We start from the raw sequence: 21,613 nt of genomic DNA, 5'->3' as shown, positions 1-21,613 counted from the left end.
ATGTGGTATTTTTAAAGACAGTAAGTTTAGAATAAAATATTCCTATAAACAACCTCAGTTCCTTTCTCCAAAAAATTACTATTTTCTACATACACATTGCCACAGGCATAATTTTTGGTTCTTCAAATCTTATGATGTCATATGGACCCATTCTACAGCAACATGCATTCCTGTGCACACCCTACTATCCATGATAGTTTCACACTAGTGTACCCTCATTACTGTAGTTGCTGTGAGAATTATTACCAATTTTCTTGCTATCTCTCCTTTTAACCAAACTCTATAAAGAAATATCTGGACTCCCTTCTGACCTGGCACTGACTGGATCTTGCTGTTATTTTGAAACTTTAATTGCCCTAATTTTAAAAAAAGAAAAAAAATCTATCATGGGTACTAAACAACTCTGAGGGAAAAAAATGGAGCAAGCACCAGTTTTGTGAATCTACATTGACAATTTTCTACTGTCTCTTTGTTTTCAGTGCATTTCATCAAAATTACAAAAAACTCTGTATTACTCTTTAAGCATTAGAAAATATGATTTTATCATAAATAATTATCAACAGATTAACCTTAACTACCTTTATCTGGGTACGCTTTAGTTGTTTTTCAAAATCAAAATCTAGAAAATTTTGTTCCATTAACCTCACATTTTGTAATGAAATAGCTTTAGGCTGGCAATATGCCAACTGTTTTAAAGGACAATTAGCAGAACAGAGCGCCACTTACTGGTTTTTAGTTATTATTCACAAGAATACTTAAAGAAGAAACATGACAATAATTTCATTCTCTGAGATTGGTAATAAACTTTAATAGACTTCACCCCATTCTAAGAATAGAAGAATACAGCAGCATCTCCACTGAACACTCTAAAAAACAAATTATGTTAAAATAAGCTCTTAATGCTGAAATACAACATCAGAAAATTCATAAAAATCAAGGGAAATTCATAAAAATTAATATATACTTTATAAGTAAAATAAACCATAGAGTAAAGGTTTTTTAAGGAGTTGAACTTGCAAAGATGAAATTATTATTTTCTCAACTTCCTTGCTCTAAACCAAATATTTGGTTATTCATTTATTAGCTTAAGAACAATTTTTCTTAAAAAACACCCAAGGGAAAAAAAAAAAAACCCAAGAATCTTAAACTGTCCAAAAGACATAAAGATAAATAAGCTTTAAGAGCTTAATTAAGCAAACTTCTAAATGTAAAAATAAAAAATTATTTTAAGCTAGTTTCAAACTCAATGTTCCTTTTTTATGGATATGATTATGGCTCGCTTCAAACTTCTATTTTCATGAATCAGCTACCAACTTGAAAAAAAAAATTTTTCTTTTCAAAGGCTAACACAGCATTCCAGTCAAAAATGACATCAGGGGTTGGAGCACCTGGGTGGCTCAGTTGGTTCAATGTCTGCCTTTGGCTCAGGTCAGGATCTCAGGGTCCTGAGATGAGGCAGAGTCTGGCTCCTGCTGAGCTGGAAGTCTGCCTGCTCCTCCCTCCTTATCGTGCTCTCCCAAATAAATAAAATATTCTTTAAAAAAAAATGAATGACATCAGGGGCACCTAAGTGGCTCAGTCATTTAAGTGTCTGACTTCAGCTGTGGTCATGATCTCAGGGTCCTGGGATCAAACCCTGCCTGAAGCCCCACTTGGAACCCCGTGTGTGGGGCTCTCTGCCCAACGGGGAGTCTGCTTGTCCCTCTGCCCCTCCCTCTGCTCATGCTCACTCTCAATCTCTCAAATAAATAAAATCTTTAATGAAAAAAAGAAAAAAAACCTTTAAAAAAAAGAATGACATCAAGCTTATTTACCTTGGTTTGGCTGCATATTCATATTTGGTCTGGGGCCATAGCTTCCTATTGGTTGCCCTTGACTCATCGTCATCTGATTCTGTACTGGCATGCTCTGTGATGATGGCACAGAATGGTTGTAACCTCCCATGGATCCATGGCTACTTGAAGGCATGTTCATGGAACTGTTTGTCATATTGAGTTGATTGGGTCCAGGTCCCTGAATAGGCATATGGTTAGGCCCTTTGAAGAAAAGTGGTCAAAATCAAATACGAAAGTTAATGGTCTATTAAACTTTGTTCTATTAAGAAAGTACTTTAAAAGCTTTTAATCTTTTTCATACCATAATAATAATACTAAACAATAACTTGAGTATTTAATCAATAGCAAACGAAGTAAATGCTTTCTATGAATGATAGCAAATATTGTGAAGTAGACGCTATTCCCATTTTATAGATTTAAGGAACTGATGCTTTTAGAAGCCAGCAACATTCTGGAGGGAAAAAAAAGGAATGATAAAGGAATAGCTTTATAAGAGAGCAAAATGTATAAAAGAGAAGTAATTAAAAGTATACAGTATTGTGCTCGCTTTGGCAGCACATATACTAAAATTGGAACGATACAGAGATGATTAGCATGGCCCCTGCGCAAGGATGACACGCAAATTCGTGAAGCATTCCATATTAAAAAAAAAAAAAGTATACAGTATTAGCACATAAATGAATTAACAGATTAATGGGCCCAGAGTAGAGTCTAAAAACACACCCAAATTTCTAATTTTGTAAGAGTGGTGAAATTAAGTATCAGTAGGCAAAAGAAAGACAATTCAATATGTAGTGTGACCACTGAGTAGCCATCTGGAAAACAGTCTACCACATTCCTTCTACCTAAAATAGTTCCAGATGAATAAAAAATTAAACACTACAAAAGAAAAAAGAAAAAGGAAAAAAAATCTTAAAGGGGAATTTCAAAAAGGAGAACTTTTTAAAATGATCTTGAAGCAGAAGGGTCTTCTTACATGCCAGAAAACCCAGAGCCCTGAAAGACTGCTAAACCAGACTACATAAAAATAAAAAATTAAATATGACCAAACCAGACCAAATGAAAACAATATAGTAATAATAAAAAGTGGGAAAAAATTATTAACAAGACCTATTACAGACTGAACTAATTATTTAACATATAAAATAAGTAAAAGACCACCAGCAATAAAAGAAATGGCAAGGGACATGAATAATCAGTTCATACAAAACTACCAAAGGGACATAAACATGAGAGGACTGCTTGCTTCACTTATAATAAAAAGGCCAATTAAAACCATGAGACCCTTCTTTTATCTTTCAGATTCCAAAAACCCAAAGTTTTGATCTATGAAGAAAAGTAATTTCAGACACTGTTGAGGTATATAAGTATACAAATAAGTACTATTTTTATGTAGAGCAATTTGGCAATAACTACCACATTTTAAAATGCATGTACCTTTAACCCAACAACTGCAGTTCTATAAATATAAGGCCTTTATGTGTACACATGCATGAATGCAAAACTGTGTATGTGTGTTTATTTACTTACTAATATACTTTTATTTTACAAGCATATTCACAAAGCATAATTTTTAATATCAGAAGACTAGAAATAACCTGTATTTCCATCATAAGGAACTGTTCAAATAGATTAGGAGCATCCATGAGAAAGAATGAAATACAGTCACCAAAAGCATGAGGCAGCTCTTCATGTATTGAGTGGTCTCTCCAAAATGGTCTCTAAGATCTATCTTTAAGAAGGAAAACATATCATATATAATACTACATGATGTATGTTACCACTTGTGATTTTTTGTTTTTTTTTTTTTTTAAAGAATAAGACAAAAGAAAAAAGAGTGTTATGCATATGTTCTGGATACAGAGAATATCTCTTGAAGGATAACTAGAACTGATGACTCTCTGGAATGAAGTATCTGGAGGCAGGGGCTTTATACCCTTTGGTACCTTTTGACTCTGGTACCACAGGTTTATTATTGTCTAATTTTTTTTTAATCTGTTAAATGTTTTAAAAAAGGAACATGAGATTGTGGTTATTTGACCAAGATCAAGGAGCACATAAGTACCTCTATAACTTAGATTAGAAAATATTAAAACCAAACTTAAATAGGTTATTAAAAGCCTAGATACAAATTCATGTGCATACAAAAGCTGGCAAAACTCTTTGAAGGAGTATATTAAATAAAGGAAACAAAGTAACTGGACTTCAATTTCTCCTACACCTAACTAGAACTCTTTATTAGAGAATTGTTTTGGAAGCTCTACAGCGTTCTAGACAATGCAGGTCATCACTAGTTGAAAATCTCTGGTTTATAAAGAATGTAACTACTCCAGATGGCTGTATACAAAAACCCAAATGTCATGTTAACAATAACTACATTGCCATTCAAGTGCTTCTTTGGCCTTAAGCTTCAATTTTACACAGAGAAGTTAAGTCAAAATTCTAATTAACAGTACCACCATAAAAAGTCACAAAACTCTTAACTTGCTAACATGCCCTAGCACTACCCTTCTGGTTCAAAAAAACAACAGGTCCTGATGAGTTCAATGTGAATTCAGCAAGAAGCATCCTCCTGACTACAACCTAACAAGTAGTTACAGCTTTATTTCCAGCCCCACACAGGGTGTGGGTTGCGGGGAGGGTGGCCATGGATTATGGCAAGCCTCAGAAGGAAACAAGATAGCCACCAAAACAGCGCCAACCTCCTACATGAATCACACATCAATCTTCTATGAACGAGACTACCTGGCTTCTTTTGCCCCGTGCTCTCCTTTACCTCATTTCCTATACCCATTGTCTCTGGACACCAATGTTACCAATCAACACAATCAGCTAAGACAACACTATGCTACAGATGCTAATTACTAATTTTTAAAAATGAACTGTGTTGTTATTCTAATTTATTTTCATTATTCCTATTTGTATAATACTTCCTTTTAGTTAATGAAAATAGCCTTTGTTTTTAGAAAGTACAAATATTCTCATAGTAAAGGCAGAAAACAACCCACCAAAATTTATGGGTATGGGCTGTAGCTATTGTTACAAAAACAAAATAGTTTAAAGATACCTTTCAGATTAAAAATTCAAACCAGCAAAAGGTAACTAATTAAGCATCCAATGACCTAGAAGAGATTCTAAGTGACTCCAAACTTAAAATGAATAAGTAGTAAAGAGAATATCTCATTATATAAAACATCTGACATTATTTTTCTTCTTTTAAATCTGCTTTAATATCAATTTGCATATATATATTATGCTATAAGCATATGTATTCATAAAAATCTATATGCAGCTTCAATAGTATCAATGAGGAAATACTAAATATATTAGCATTTTACAGATTTTTTTTCTTTTCCCCATGTGTTTTTTTCAGCAATACTGTTTCTGGGACCAGTAAATTTTTAAGTAAATACAAAACCCAAGGAAATGTTATAGTATCTTTATAATCCATAAAGAAATTTTAATTCTTAAGTCATGGCACAATGTCTTTTTTTCCAAAAAGCTTCTAAAGCCAGCTGTATTGCATAGTTTCAGACAGACTAAATTTAGCCAGTTCTGTTCATCAGAGGAATGCTGTGTGTCAGCTACATCAAAGCCCAAGGGCAGCCTGATAAACACTGAATACAGGTCACGTAGCTCTGTAGCTAACAAACTCTAAGAGAGCTTGTACTCCGGGGCATTCAAAGCAGTTTTGTCATCAACAATCTAGTATCCCTTGAGCCCCCATGTCGTTTCAGTTGCTAAGCAACTCTGGTGTTAATGTCTTAGAGGAGAAAAACTTACCAGGCATCTGGCCGTTCATCTGGTTCTGCATGTGTGGTGCAGGAGGACCCCCACCTACCATTCCATCTGAAGGCATGTTGTGAGAGCGTGGAGGTGGGGGAGGGCCACTCTGATTCATCCCTCCAGGACCCATAGGCATATTCTGTGTGGGTGGCTGAAAGAAGACAGTTTAGTAAAACAAGAGAAACAGACTAATATATTAAAGATGCATATAACAGTTGCATATATTATTAAACTGAATAGAAACAAAAACACAAATGCATTTCAACTTATTCTAATGCATCTTAATCATGGACTAATTATTTACGTCAAATTTAATATACCCTAAAACTTATCTTAGTATGAAGATATCATCTGACTGCCTCAAACCAAAAGAACACCACCAATTAAACTATATTTTACTTTTAAAATTCTCAATAGTAAAAATAAATTCTTGAACATCCTATAGAAAAATTCACATTTATCTATATATAAGGATTTTTAATGTGTCCACTGTAATTAAATTACGTTTTGAAACTTAAGTCTCCTTTCATAATTAATATATTTAGATATATTTACTATTAATATTGGATTTTACCTGGAAAGATGCAATAACAAAAAACTATAAAAGGACCAGAAGCCCCAAAACGTAATATACTCTGTAATACTGTTCGAGGGGGAAATAAAGTAATTTTGGCAAGGGAATGTTTTAAACCACGAAGACTCAGTTCAGTCCAACATTTTTGTGCCGACGACTCCTATAGATCAGAAACATTACTGATGGCCTCCAAGGGTACAGAGACAGCTGCCTCAAAAGGATGCCTTTGGCAAATTTCCTAATGAAAGTGTGAAGAAAATCACTGACTAACCTTGAGAGTTCACAAAAGGGCGAAAGGAAAAACACAGATACAGGGTGGTCTGCAACACCTGGCTCCCTTCTTAGGGGTATTTTGGTGAAGAAAGCAAATGGTTAGTTGCTTTCCAAATCCCCATTTTTAAGTCTTAGAGGAGAAGGAGCTATATTCTTTACACATCTATTTCTGCCTTCTTTCTTTATTTCTCCATGTTCTGAAAACATAACATGTACTCCTATAACTTTAGTCATTCTCTTCCTCCCACATTTTTACATGCCTAGTTAGCTAAGCATTTCTATACCATCCAGATTTTGTGAACACAATCCTCTCTGGCACCCTTAACAGATAAACACTATCTTTTAACCATCACATGTGAATACTCAAATCCCAACCATTTAATAATCACTAACATTTACACAAATAACCAAGTTCTATTCTAATAGCAACCACTTAAAATTCATACTCTTAGAGCACCTGAGTGGCTTAGTTGGTTAAATGTCTGCCTTTGGCTCAGGTCATGAACCCAGGGTCCCAAGATTGAGCCCCATGCTGCGTTCCCTGCTCAGCAGTGAGTCTGCTTCTCCCTCTCTCTCTGCTTCTCCCCACAACTCATGTTACTCTCTTTAATACATAAACAATAAAATCTTAAAAATAAATAAATAAATAAATAAAATTCATAGTCTTGGTTTCTTCACTACTAAATCCAGCAAATAACTGCTCTTTTATTAAATATTTCCTCTTTAATTCTCATTTTAAATTTTTTATCCACTTTGGATTCTCTAAACAATTAATGACTATTCAGTTTTTAAAAATAAATTACCAAACATCAACTTCCTGTCACATATCTTACTATGAAATGATACTTTACTATCCTTGAAACACAGTGGACTGTGACCCTCTCATTTGAAAATAAAAATCCTTCTATATTCTTGTCCAAATTTTCTGCTGAAAATTTATGTTCTCACTCTCAAAAGATATCAGTTTCTTCATTTTCTTGTGATGTACTTAATGAAACATCAGTATTCACGACTCCCATGATAATAGAGTAGCTTATATCAAACTAACCCTGATAAAAATTATAACATCTGGACAAATGTAAAAACTATTTGAAGACACTAAAGAGCAATATAGGCAAGAAAAGCAGGAGAGGCTACAACTCTTTAAGAGAAGGGAAGCACCAAAGATCAGCTCTACAATCTCCTTTGCTCCGTCCTTGACTTTGCTGTATTAGAGGAAAAGAGAGCCCAAGCAGAAGTGGCAGCACTACTGGACTGAGAAGAAGACAGAGTTCTGGGCTATCAGAAAGATAGAAACAAAAGAACAAAGTCCCAGAGTGGAAGAACCACAAAAAAGACAAAAATTCAAGAAAACTAGCATAAAACAGCAGTTAAGAGACTAAAGAGCTGAGTGGAGTATTTCAGCTTCTGCCCAATGCTGGAGAAACAAAGACTGGAGTGTAGTCTCTACCAAGCCAGAAAGGCCTTCAAAAATAACTCTAGCCCTCTGTTGAGACTTCAGAAGGACTCTCCTTAGATTAAGGTCAAAATGGAAATATCAGCCCTAACAAATCTTAGAGTCAACATTCAACACTCAAGATAATCTAGTGCTTCACCTTCCAAAGGAAAACTTAACTCTCTTTGGAGGAAAATAACACCAAGTAGAGCCTCTACAATTGTTCATTCATAAGTCCGGCACTTGATGAAAAATTACAAAGCAGTCTAAAAAATAAGAATGAACAGCCAACACTCATTAGGATGGCTATAATAATTTAAGAAAGAAAAAAAACTACAAAAAAGTAACAAGGGCTGACAAGAATATGGGGAAAATGGAACTCTTATACATGCTGGCAGGACTGTAAGGCGTGCAGCCACTCTGGAAAACAATTTGGCAGTTCCTCAAAAAGTTAAACATAGAATTACCATATGACAGAGCAATTCCACTTCTAGTATAGACCCAAGAGAACTGAAGATAAGCATTCACACAAAACTTACACAAAAATGTTCACAGCAGTATTAACCATCATAGCCAAAAAACAGAAAAAATTCAGAATGTCCATCAACTGATGAATAAACAAAAATATCCTATAACGGAATATTATTCAGTCATCAAATGAAATGAAGTACTGATACATAATCCAACACAGATTAATCTTTTCTTTTTAAAAATTTTATTTATTTGTGAGAAAGAGAGAGAGAGTAAACACGCACAAGCAAGGGGATGGGGCAGAGGGAGAGGGAGAAGCAGGCTCCCCACTGAGCAGGGAGCCCAACATGGGGCTCAATCCCAGGACCCTGAGATCATGACCCAAGAAAAGGTAGATACTTAACCAACTGAGCCACCCAGGTGCCCCAACAGTTCCCAATTCTATTATGAGGTCACCAAATTCTGCTACCAAAACCTAACAAGCACATTATTAGAAAAAAATCTACAAGCCAAACTTTCTCAAGAACATAGACACAAAAACACTAAACAAAATTTTAGCAAACTGAATCCAGACTATATTAAAAAGATGATGCATTCTATAACCATACAACCAAAGATGTTAATTCTAAGAATGAGAACTGGTATGACTTTTGGAAAGCAATCACTGTAATTCACCAAACTACCAAAATAAAATCCACATAATATCTCAATATACAAAGGGAAAGTATTTGACAAAATTTAACACCTACTCATAATACAAGCATTTAAAAATTTAGAGATAAATCCTTAATCTAATAAATCTAATTTATAAAAAACTTACAGCTAATAACATCTTACTGATAAAACACTGGACTCTTTTTCCTTGATTTCAGAAATAAGACAAGAATATCCATTAACACCATATCTATTTATCATAATAAATAAACCCATAGACAAATCAATAGTATTAAGAATGGAAATAAAACATAAAAGTAGGGACGCCTGGGTGGCACAGTTGGTTGGACGACTGCCTTCGGCTCAGGGCGTGATCCTGGAGTCCCGGGATCGAGTCCCACATCAGGCTCCCAGCTCCATGGGGAGTCTGCTTCGCTCTCTGACCTTCTCCTCGCTCATGCTCTCTCTCACACTCTCTCTCTCTCAAATAAATAAATAAAATCTTTAAAAAAAAAAACAAAACATAAAAGTAAAAAAAAAAAATGAAGATTGGAAAAGATACATAATTGTCATTATTCACATATGACATGATTGAATGCACAGAAAACCAAGAGAATCTATAAAAAATTATTTGAATAAGGTAACTGGATAGAAGATTAATATATCAAAATCAACTGTATTTCTATATATTTTCAAAAAAAACTAAAAAATGAACTTTTAAAAGTAAGAGTATATATAATCGCATAAAAAATGAATAACTAGAAATAAATCTAGTAAGATGTGCAATACTTCTACATTGCAACGCCGTTGAAAGAAATTAGAATTTACTAAATGGAGGGATATACCATTTTTATTGACTGGAAGACTCAATATACTGAAGATATCAGTTTCCCTAACTGACCTAGAAATTCCATGAAATCACAGTCAAAATCCCAGCAGGCTTTTTGAAGAAAATTCACAAGGTGATTCTAAAATTCATACAGAAATGCAGAAGAATTAGAATAGCCAGGACATTCTTGAAGAAAAAAACAAAAAACAACAAAAAAAAACCCCCATTGCTCCATAATTGACATGTTGCTGGTGCAAAGATAAAGAGACCAACAGAACAGAAGTAAGAAACAGATCCACACATAAAGTCACCTTACTTAAAACAACCTGTATTCAATAGGTAAAAATAGTATTTCCAACAAATGGTACTGTACCAATTGAATATTACATGAACAAAAATGAACCTTGACTGCTAGACTCAGATCATTCACAAATTTAATTTGCAATGGATAATGGATAAAAACTTTTAGAAGAAAATACAAGCATATTTTCATGAACTTGATATAACAAACTATTTTTCAAACAACATACAGAAAGAAAAACATGCTCAATAAATTGGACTTCATTTCAATTAGAAACTTCATATAAAGATGTTCAGATAAAGATATAAAGAGAATAAAAACAATTTTCAAAATGAGAGAAAACAGCACAGTGAAGAAAACAATTAACAAAACTAGAAAGCAACTTACGGAATGGGAGAAGATATTTGGAAATAACATATCTGGTAAAGAATTAGTGTCCAAAATACGTAAAGAACTTATAAATAAAACTGAACACCCAAAAACAAATAATCTAATTAAAAAATGGGCAGAAGACATGAACAAACATTTCTCCAAAGGAGGTAAACGGATGGCAAACAGACACATGAAAAGATGTTCAATATCACTCATCATCAGGGAAATACAAATCAAAACCATAATCTCACACCTGTCAGAATGGCTAAAATCAACAACACAAGAAATAATAGGAGTTGGAAAGGAAAAAAGATACCCTCTTGTACTACTGGTGGGAATGCAAACTAATACCACCATTGTGGAAAACAGTACGGAAGTTGCTCAGAAAGTTGTAATACAACTACCCTACGATCCAGCAATCACAATACTGGGTATTTACCCAAAGAATACAAAAACATGAAATCAAATGCTGCTATACACATACACCCTGATGTTTATAGCAGCACTATTTGCAACAGTCAAGATCTGGAAGCAGCCCAAGTGTCCACTGATGAATGGCTAAAGATTCGTGCATGTGTGTGTGTGTGTGTGTGTGTGTGTGATGGAATATTGCAGAGATGGATGTATAATAATGGAATATTACAGACATGTAATAGAATATACTAGAGAGCATTAATGCTAAGGAAGATTAAGTTAGAGAGAAAAATACCATATGATTTCACTCATATGTGGAATTTAAGAAACAAAACAAATAAGCAAGGGAGAAAAAGAGAGTGAGAGAGAAAGACGAACCAAGAAACAGACTCTTAAATATAGGGAACACACTGATGGCTACCAGAGGCGAGGTAGGTAGGGGGATGGGTTAAATAGGTGATGGGGATTAAGGAGAGAACTTGTAATGAGGACTGGGTATTATACGGAACTGTGGAATCACACTGTACACCTGAAACTAATGTAATACTGGATGTTAACTGGGATTAAAATAAAAGCTTAAAAATGGTAGAAAATATTACATAAGCAACAACAGACTTATATCTAGAATGTATAAAGAACTCCTACAAATCAATAATAAAAAAGACAACCCAATGTAAAAATGGACAAGAACAGGGCGCCAGAAATCTTTTGATCTGTATCTATATCTTGACTATAGTGGTACTTAATAGATTTGTCAAAATTCATCTGTCTATACAATTAAAATAAGTGAATCTTATTTTATGTGAATTATACCTCAAATGACACTCCTTCAAGAAAGCCTTCCCAGACTATCAGAACCATCCGCACCATTATCTCCTATGTCCTAGGTGCCCTTTCTTCATAGCATCTGCCACAACTGTCATTTAAAATGTTTGTGTCAAGGGGGTGCCAGGGTGTTTTGGTCTGTTAAGCATCTGCCTTCCATCTGCCCTTGGCTCAGGTCATGATTCCAGGGTCCTGGGATGGAGCCCCCCATCACGCTCCCTGCTCAGCAGGGAGTCTGCTTCTTCCTCTGCCCCTCCCCTGACTAGTTCTCTCCATCTCTTTCTCTCTCTCTCTCTCTCTCGCTCCCTCAAATAAATAAATAAAATCTTTAAAAAAAATAGAGGTACTCAACCAACAGTCACTAAATGAAAAAATTATTCTGAAATATAAGCAGCACTTCAAATTCAATTAGGGACCGATATTTTTGTGACAGCTTTTGTGTTCTTTATTGTCAAAACTGCTTATACCCTATACTCCACATCCCCATTTAGAAGTCTATAGGACATCTCAAACTTGAAATCTAAAACACTGAATCCCTGACATCTCCACCACCACCCCCTACACAAATCCCTTTACCCGGCAGTCTCAGTTGATGGCAATTCCATCATTCTAGTTGCTCTCTGAAAATCACAGCGTCATCCCTTCCATGTTTCTTATTCTTATCCTCTGCCTCCCACATTCAATTTTCAGCATATCCTTTAGACTCTACCTTTAAAATATACCTACAATTTGACCATTTTTTCCACCTCCTCCTCCTTCCATGCTGATACAAACCACCATCATGCCTCTCATGTTGATTACCTGCAATAGCCTCCTAACTGGATTCCCTGCGTCTATCCATGCTCCTCTATAATATATTTTCCACATGGTTATCAGAACAAGCACTGTCAGTTCACTCTTCTGCTCAGAATCCTCCAAGAGCTTCCAATCTCAAGTCCCTAAAATAGCTTGCAAGATAGGATTTGTCCACACAACTTCCTTGCCTTATTCAGTTCTAGCCACAAACTTCATGTTGTTCCTTGAACAAGTTAGGAACAGGTTCACTTTAGGACCTTTCCACTGCTTGTTACCTCTACCTAAAACATTCTTCCTCAAGTCTTTGCTCAATTGTCACCTTAATGAAGTCCTCCGGACCACTCTACTTCATACTGCAAACTCCGTCCCCAACATGCAGCACTCCTAATACATCTCTCCCTGCTGTTTTCCTTTTCCACAGTTCTTATCATATTCTAATAAGCTATACGATTTAATCATTTATTATACCTGCCTTGTTTGCTAGAATGTAAAACCCAAGAGAGCAGGAATATTCATCTGCTTTGGTAACTGATGTTCCAAAAAGTACCTATTGCCTGACACAGAGCTGGCACTTAATATTTAATAAATAAATGAACTCTCAAACTTAAATGATTTAGCATAAAATTAAAAATAATTCTGACTATAAAATTATCTTCAATGTTTCTTTAAAATATAAAAATATCACTGTAAAATATAATTTTTAGTTTAATAATAACCCTTCCTCTGTGTAATATCATTTGTGTAACTGTCATTAATATAGTTCCCCACAAGGAGGCACTAAAATGACACATAGGAGATGTAAAAATTTTTATGTAAAACAGAAAATATACATATATATATATATACATATATGGCACTCCCAAAAGCTGACAGATGACCAATACATACACAAATGAAAGAGTCAACCAAGAATAGTCAACCAAGAATGGATCCAAAAGCATCATCATTACATTTGCCTTACTTCTTAGACCTACTGTCAGTCTTGCCAAAAATGAGTTCCATACATATCTGAAACAGTTCAGAAAGATCTCCTTGATTCCTCACTAATTCCACCAGAAATGTTAGGATGCCATCATGGGTAGCCTTGAACTGATGAACTTACCAAATGATTTTGTCAATTTAATAATCTTAAAAAATAATAATCTCATCAGCTGTGTCATCTTGTCCCTAAGCTAATATATAATTTAGTCCTACTATATAAAACCTGACCAGTTGAACTTCCATAACTAGTAGCATTTATACCTATTTTCACAGCATGATCATTCTCTAAATTTCCTAAGGAGTTAGGCTCCCAAGTAATTCACTTACCAACAATAGTCCCCCCAGTTAGTAATTGGTTCACCGGAAATTCAACCTTTATTTTTGAAATAGCAAACACTCCCACCATAACAAATCCAACATCAGATTATCTCCACTATGAAAAACTAAGTCTACGTAACCCTAATGATGTGAATTACTAAGTAGTTGCTCCAGATCCATATAATCTTAGATAATGAAATAACTGCCTTCTTCCCAGACCAGGAGAATTCTCTGGAATATACTTCCAAAAACACAACTAATCCACTCCTAAAACATGGAGAGACAGGACTCCAAGCCTTTCTTATATTTGTAATAATACCATTAATTAAGAAACAGGAATGTATTTAACTGTTTAATCTTGAATTTATTATTTTTACATCTATACCAATCTGGCTAAATTACAGAGTAATGTGTTATTATTACAAAAACAGAAACAATGCAACTAGGAATCATTGCTAAAAACTTTATATACATACCTCCAGAAACTTTTTAAAAATGTACACACACACACACACACACACACACACACAGAGTTTTCAAAAGGAGGGTCACTACTACTGTGTGATTTCTTTTATTCTACTGTATGAATTATTCTTTATGGGCATATAATTCAATCTCATTTAAGAGTGTAAAATTCAACTATATAAGCTATAAAAAATTTTTTTTGAAGATTTTATTTATTTGGGGCTCCTGGGTAGCTCAGTTTTAAAGTGTCTGCCTTCGCCTCAGGTCATGATCACAGGGGTCCTGGGTTCGAGCCCCACATCAGGCTCCCTGCTCAGTGGGAAGCCTGCTTCTCCCACTCCCCTGCTTGTGTTCCCTCTCTCGTTGTGTCTCTGTCAAAATAAATAAAATCATTTAAAAAAAAAAAAGATTTTAATTAGTTGACAGAAGACAAATAGTGAAAGCAGGAACACGAGCAGGGCGAGTGAGAGAGGGAGAAGCAGGCTTCCTGCCAAGCAGGGAGCCCAATGCGAGGCTCCATCCCAGGACCAAAGGATCATGACCTGAAGTGAAGGCAGACGCTTAAGCCACCCAGCATAAGTCAAGCAGAGAGAGTCAATTATCATATGGTTTCACTTATTTGTGGAGCATAACAAATAGCATGGAGGAAATGGGGAGTTAGAGAAGAGAAGGGAGTTGGGGGAAATTGGAAGGGGAGGTGAACCATGAGAGACTATGGACTCTGAAAAACAATCTGAGGGGTCTGAATGGGCTGGGGGGTGGGAGGTTGGGGTACAAGGTGGTGGGTATTATAGAGGGCACGGATTGCATGGAGCACTGGGTGTGGTGAAAAAATAATGAATACTGTTATGCTAAAAATAAATAAATCTAATTTAAAAAAAAAAAAAAGAACTGAGCCACCCAAAGGCCCCTAAACTATAAAAACTTTTAACCCACCCTCAATACTGAGACTAGTTTCCTAGTTTGTTTTTGTTTTGCTAATATAAACAATGCTTAAATTAACAGTCCCATACAAATCCTTTTCTGTACTCATTCTGTGCAAATTAAGAGTGAATTACATAAATTTCCAACATTTAGGTTCTTTTCTTGCCCCCCCCTTTTTTTAACTGAAAAGGTACTCAACATCTGACACCTGACATCAAATGTCAGGGAAATGCAAATCAAAACTACAATGAAATATCTATAATGAGGTACCTACAATGAAGTATCTCACACTTGTGAGAATGGCTATTACCAAAAAGAAGTAAGTGTTGGTGAAAATACAAAGAAAAGGGAACCCTTACACATGGTTAGCGGGAATGTGCAACCACTATGGAAAACAGCACGGAATTTGGAAAACAGCACGGAATTTCCTGAACAATTTTAAAAGAGAACTACTGTACAACCCAGTAATTCCACTTATGGGTATTTATCTGAAGGAAATAAAGATACTCACTTGAAAAGATGCCTGCACCCCCATGTTTACTGCAGCATCATAAGTGGGGCACCTGGGTGGCTCAGTCTGTTAAGCCTCTAACTCAGTTTTGGCTCAGGTCAGGATCTCAGGGTTGTAGGATAAAGAGCCACCTGGGACTCTGTGCTCAGCATAGAGTCTGCTTGTCCCTCTCCCTCTGCTCCCACCCCCACCCAGGTAGGGTGCACAGCAACTAGAACTCTCATAACTTGCTGGTAAGAATACAAAATGGTACAGTCATCCTAGGAAGAAGTTCAGTAGCTTCATGTGGAATCCAAAATAGTCAAACACATAGAAGCAATGAGTAGAATGGTGGTTGCCAGGGGCCAAAAAGATCTAAGACTATGCAAGCATATTGTCACTCAGAGAAATTGGGACTTATCCCCTATTTATCAGGGTCACTGTCTGATGACAATGCACTGAGGAATTCTTCAAAATACTTGCTGCAGATGTCATAAAACCTCTGGTGGCTCAGTCAGCTAAGCGTCTGCCTTCAGCTCAGGCCACAATCCCAGAGGATGGGGACCCACTCCTTGCTCAATGGGGAGTCCACTTCTCTCTCTGCCCCCACTCCTCTTGCTTGCTCTCCCTCTCTCAAAGAAATAAAATCTTGCTCTGGAGGCCAGAGAGCTGTCCAAGCAGGCACAAAGCTGGGTCTCCTGGTTTCTTTCCATCAAACAGCCAAGAAGACCACTAGTTGCCCCCCACCCCAGAACCCACCTCAGAGCTGCAGGTGGGGACAGCCTAGCACATGGGCCTCTAGCGGCTCTCGCAGCGGCTGCATAAGCCAGGGTAGCCCCAGGGCGGAATGGGCAGGATCGGTTGAGAAGAGCGCCTGGGAAGCCTTCCAGCAGTGGTCCCCAGGCCCCAGGCCCCGGGCAGAGCAGGCTGGAAGCCTCCTGGCTCTGGCCACCACCCCTCCCCTCCAGGCCTCTCCTGGCATGTGTGGGCCCCGCACCTGAGGGGTCATGGCACTCCCCCTTCAATATTTAGGTTCTTTTCTTTCTTAAGCCAAAGAAATGCCTCTTTTTAGAGAAGTGAGCTAGATATATTATTTTCAATGATGACAAAGAGACAATCTTTAGGTTCCTTACTTAGTACATGTAGAAGCTGCTGTCACAGATTTAATAATACAGTTCCGCCTAAAAAAGTATATACATACATGTACAGAAATATTTATATTCCTTGCAGTAAGATATAACTAATCTCTTTACATATCTGGACTGAATTAGTGCTTGAATTTCATATACACTGTCCAGCAAAGAGTTAACGTGATTTTTTTCTAGGATTCTGAAAAGACATGATAGGCAGTAATATTGGTAAATGTTCCCTGTAATAACTAATCCAGAGAAATGTACCCCCAAAAATCGAATCTCTACAAAATACAGAGTTACCTCCACTGTGAAACTTTTCCTAATACTCAACAGCAGAACTAATCACTTTTTCTACTATGTAAAATGTACTTTAAGCGTCCAGTACTTTTAAAATAACATGTATTACTTGCCAAACTCATTTATTAGTTCTAATACAGGTTTGTGTGTGCATGTTTTTAAAAAGAGCATGTATTCAGTTAATAAAGACTGTTTTATTAAAAAAAAATGTATTACAGTGTACTCTTACCATATGTTGTCTTTAATTTAAAGAACTTTAGGCATATAGAAAGTTTTATTTTATATTTCTAACAGAATAAAATCAGTATATTCCTTATAGTTTTCTCCTCTGTTTTCATTCTCAAGGAAGTCTTCCATACCTCAAAATCGGATAAATAATTGATGCTTTAATCTATCTTAAATCTCATACAAACACAGACATTAAGACATTTCATCACTTGTGGTCTTGCTTTTGTTTTTAATACCAGAAATGTTTTAATTAGACACCTCTCATTGTGCAGCACCATACTATGTACAAGAGGAAGACTTGAAAAGTAACTGAATAAATCACAGATGACTACTACATTTCTGACTTAGAAAACTCAGAGTTTATACAACTCAATGGAGATAGGAAATATAAAATTCAGCCTTGTGGGCTTTTTTCCTTCTAACAGCAAAGAAACAACAGAGGGAGAGCTGAGGGAATGGTGTCCTGCCCACATTGTGCTGAGAGACCTGTGGAACATCCAAACGGATTATGTCTACTGGAAGCTGGATTCATGTTTCACACTCAGCCAAGAAGATGCACATTTGGGAGTCACTGAGTAGAGGTGGAATCTGAAGTCAGGAATATAAGAAACCAGGAGTATGGATGAAATTTCCCAGAAAGAATGTATATGGTAAAAGGATGTTCAAGAACAGAACATGAGCAACTGATGGGCACGTTAAAGATAAGAAGCGGAACAGCTAGAAAGGTAAAAAGAAAACTACCAGAGAAGTCAAACAACAAAGTTTTAAAGGAGGAAAAAAATTAACACCATACTGATTAAAAATATATATTATCAGGTGCCTGGGTGGCGCGGTGGGTTAAGCCTCTGCCTTCAGCTCAGGTCATGATCTCGGGGTCCTGGGATCGAGGCCTGCATCGGGCTCTCTGCTCAGCAGGGAGCCTACTTCCTCTTCTCTCTCTCTGCCTGCCTCTCTGCATACTTGTGATCTCTGTCAAATAAAATCTTAAAAAAAATACATATTATCATGTTTATCAAACACTCAGAACTTAGGAATTCTTAAAATGATGGCAATATTTAGGAAAGTTCTTTCCATACTTCTAAGAATGTAAACACTTTCATTTTTATAAAAAATGTAATTTAAAAAACACAACAATGGATGGCAAGGTTCCACCTGCACAGAAAAGGGGAAAGTATGTATTTATAGTGGGTCTTATTTGCATAATCTAAAACAGAGATGGAAGTGGGGTTCCCGATGACCTTTTGTAGTTTTTGATGTTCTAACCATATCAAAGTACTACCTATGCGGAATGTGAAGGTAAAGTTTATAAATGAAATCTACTCTGCTAATCTGTAAGATGTTCCACAGCTCTAAGCATGTTTTCTTTCACTTCAGGGGGATCAAATCTGTAAGAAGTGAATTCTGTAATATCAAATTTTAGTCAATGATTTACCTTAACAGATGCTTTATCAGCACTGCATCTAAAGACTACGCATATACATTAAAATATATATATGTAAAAAAAATAAAGACCACATGTTATTACTGTTACGAAATTTTATGTAATGGAAGGCTAATCAAGTGCTGCAAAGGACTGCTGAGAACACAGAGTGTGTATCACCAAAAAAATGCAACTTACGAAATATAAAACATAAGACTACCGTACTTTCTCTAAATCAATTTTTATTAATATCCCAGACTTTTATTCTTTATAAAGAACACCTAATAAGCAAAAATTATCTTCAATAAGCTCAAAATTCAAGAAGTATTATCTAATTAAACTGGGGAATTTTTCAACTTTTTTTCTTAGGAATTCAAAAAAAAATTAATACTCAATGAATTAAGTGAAAAGCAGGATAAGCAATTCCTATTAGCCTTCAACCTTCCTTTGAAATTAAGAGACAATCTCAGGAAATGTCACTGTCAGTCAAGTCTCCAAACTCTCTCCCTTACCCTTCATGTGTATTTAGTAATTGAGTCCTGCTAGTCTTACTTCAAATATTCCTGAATAGGACTTCTCGTTTTCTTTATACTTACTAATTATGTACTGCCTTCATCTTCATTACCATCAGTGTTTCCTATGTACATCCTCCATGCTGGACACCATGAATTGTTTTGTTTAATCCTCATAATGACATTATAGAATAAGTATTATCTTTCCCATATTATAAAAATGATTCATGGTACACAACATCAAATGACATTGCTAGTATCAAAACAGCAATATTTCTTTAATTTACATATCCTCAGAATGTCACTGAATACTTCATTTAAAAAGCATGGAAATATAAGGTCCTCAATTCCTAGACGCACATTAGAATCACCTGAGAAGTTTTTAAAATATCCAGCCAAGGTAGAGAAACACTAGACTGATTTTTTTAGGTTTTTTCCAGCTCTAAAATTTTGAATTCTGTTTACTATTTCCAGATTGTATGTCTTCAAATGAACTACAATAGAAAGACTCTTTACTCCCCCAAGTTTTTCCCAAATAAAAATTAAATTAGTAAAAACTTTTCTTGGGGGGGCACCTCAGTGGCTCAGTTGGTTAAGTGTCATGATCTCAGTGTCCTGGTATCAAGTCCCCAGTATCTTAGTATCAAATCCCCAGTCTGGCTCCCTCTTCATTGGGGAGTATGCTTTCCCTCTGCCCCTTCCCCCTGCTAGCGCACTCTGTCTCTCTATCAAATAAATAAATAATCTTAAAAAAAAAACCTTTTCTTGGGGCACCTGGTTGGTGCAATTGGTTGAGTATCCAACTCTTGGTTTTGGCTCAGGTCAAGGTCTCAATGTCGTGAGATCAAGTCCTGTGTTCAGCATGGAGTCTGCTAGAGACTCTCTCTCTCCCTCTCCCTCTGCCCCTCCCACTCATGCACGTGTGCTCACTTGCTCTTTCCCTCTAAAATTAATAAATAAATCTTTTTAAAATAAATAAATAAATAACTTTTAAAATTTGAACTGTTCTCTCATAATTCTTTCCTAAACCAATGGGATCTAACACTTTGTATACACACTAATACTACCAGATGACAAAAATAAATAAATAAACAAATAAATATTATTTGGCTAAAACTTAAAAATGCAATTTCTTCGATGTATGTTTGAGAAGGAAAGACTTACATATAACATAGTCATATTTTCTAATGGCAAAATGTTCCTAGTTTATATATGAAAATAATTGTGTCAATGGTTATGCTGTTTCAGAAAGTAAAAGCAATGCTGAAAACTACTATTCAAATGATCTTCAAAGGTTTACCAAGATAAACAGGGCCCCATGTGCATATACCAAGGGAGCTAAAGTAGTGTACATTTTCTTTTCTTTTCTTTTTTTAATTTATGTGACAGAGAGAGACATTGAGAGAGGGAACACAAGCAGAGGCAGTGGGAGAGGGAGAAGCAGGCTTCCCACTGAGCAGGGAGTCCAAGGTGGGACCCACTGACCCCAGGGAGCCCAATGTGGGACCCAAGGACCCCAGGACCTGAGCCGAAGGCAGATGCTTAATGTTTGAGACACCCACGAGCCCCTAGTGCACATTTCCAATTACATCAGCTTTTTATAACTATTTGGTCTCTTTCCACACCACCTTTGCTGGTTATACTTCTTGTATATATGCCTGCCTATAGACCATACTTCCCCATTTCTGATTTACTGTGTCCTAGCTACAGGCTTAAAATTAAAGAAACAAACTTGCTAAAATATGTATAAGGTTAAAAATATAATGAACTTATAATGCTTTTGAACTAAGAATACATAGGGCCCAAACAAAAAAAATAATAAAATGCCTAAGTGTTAGTGCACTGGCTTTGTATGTTATTTTTTTTTCCTTATAGATCGTTTTCCATCTATTCCTGGTTTTTGAATTCTTGACTTTGTTTCAAACAGGAGAAGCTTGCTAGATGTAGCCTAGTTCCAGATACATGAAATAGTACTTTAAATACCTAATTCCACTTTGGGGGGGGACATGAAACAAACTGAAAGTTAAACCCACATATAATCCTATTTCCCATTCTCACAACTAGTTAAATGAAGTGAAAAACTCCATTCTGGAAAACTTTTTTTAATCCTGATTCTCAGGATCAAAATTCCTCAAACTATACTTACTAACTAGCATGCTGTCCCTTCTGGCAGACGGGCTGTATTTATTATGTACTAATATTCTAGTTTTCCCAAATCTACCTTCCTCCCTGTTTTACCTCCAATCCAACTGCTTTCCTTCTAGCTGATTCTTTTCCCCCT

At 36.0% G+C, this 21,613-nt stretch overlaps 1 protein-coding gene and 1 non-coding gene across 4 annotated transcripts in view; one reads left to right on the top strand and one right to left on the bottom strand.

Annotated features, from left to right (window-relative positions):
• Nucleotides 1-21,613, bottom strand: part of SS18 (SS18 subunit of BAF chromatin remodeling complex) — a 90,531-nt gene that overhangs the window by 41,607 nt on the left and 27,311 nt on the right. For all 3 annotated transcript variants that reach the window (XM_044243244.1, XM_044243245.1, XM_044243246.1), the window contains exons 4-5: nucleotides 5,619-5,772; nucleotides 1,815-2,036 (exon numbers count right to left, since the gene is read on the bottom strand). In XM_044243244.1, the coding sequence (XP_044099179.1) occupies nucleotides 1,815-2,036; nucleotides 5,619-5,772 (376 nt within the window). The remainder of the gene's footprint in view (nucleotides 1-1,814; nucleotides 2,037-5,618; nucleotides 5,773-21,613) is intronic.
• LOC122903781 lies at nucleotides 2,375-2,481 on the top strand. Its single transcript, XR_006384007.1, has one exon. It is a non-coding gene; the product is annotated as a U6 spliceosomal RNA (small nuclear RNA).

The sequence above is a fragment of the Neovison vison genome, chromosome 3, assembly GCF_020171115.1.
Source record: "Neovison vison isolate M4711 chromosome 3, ASM_NN_V1, whole genome shotgun sequence".
NCBI lineage: Eukaryota > Metazoa > Chordata > Mammalia > Carnivora > Mustelidae > Neogale > Neogale vison.
This window is presented reverse-complemented; position numbering and strand designations above follow the sequence as displayed.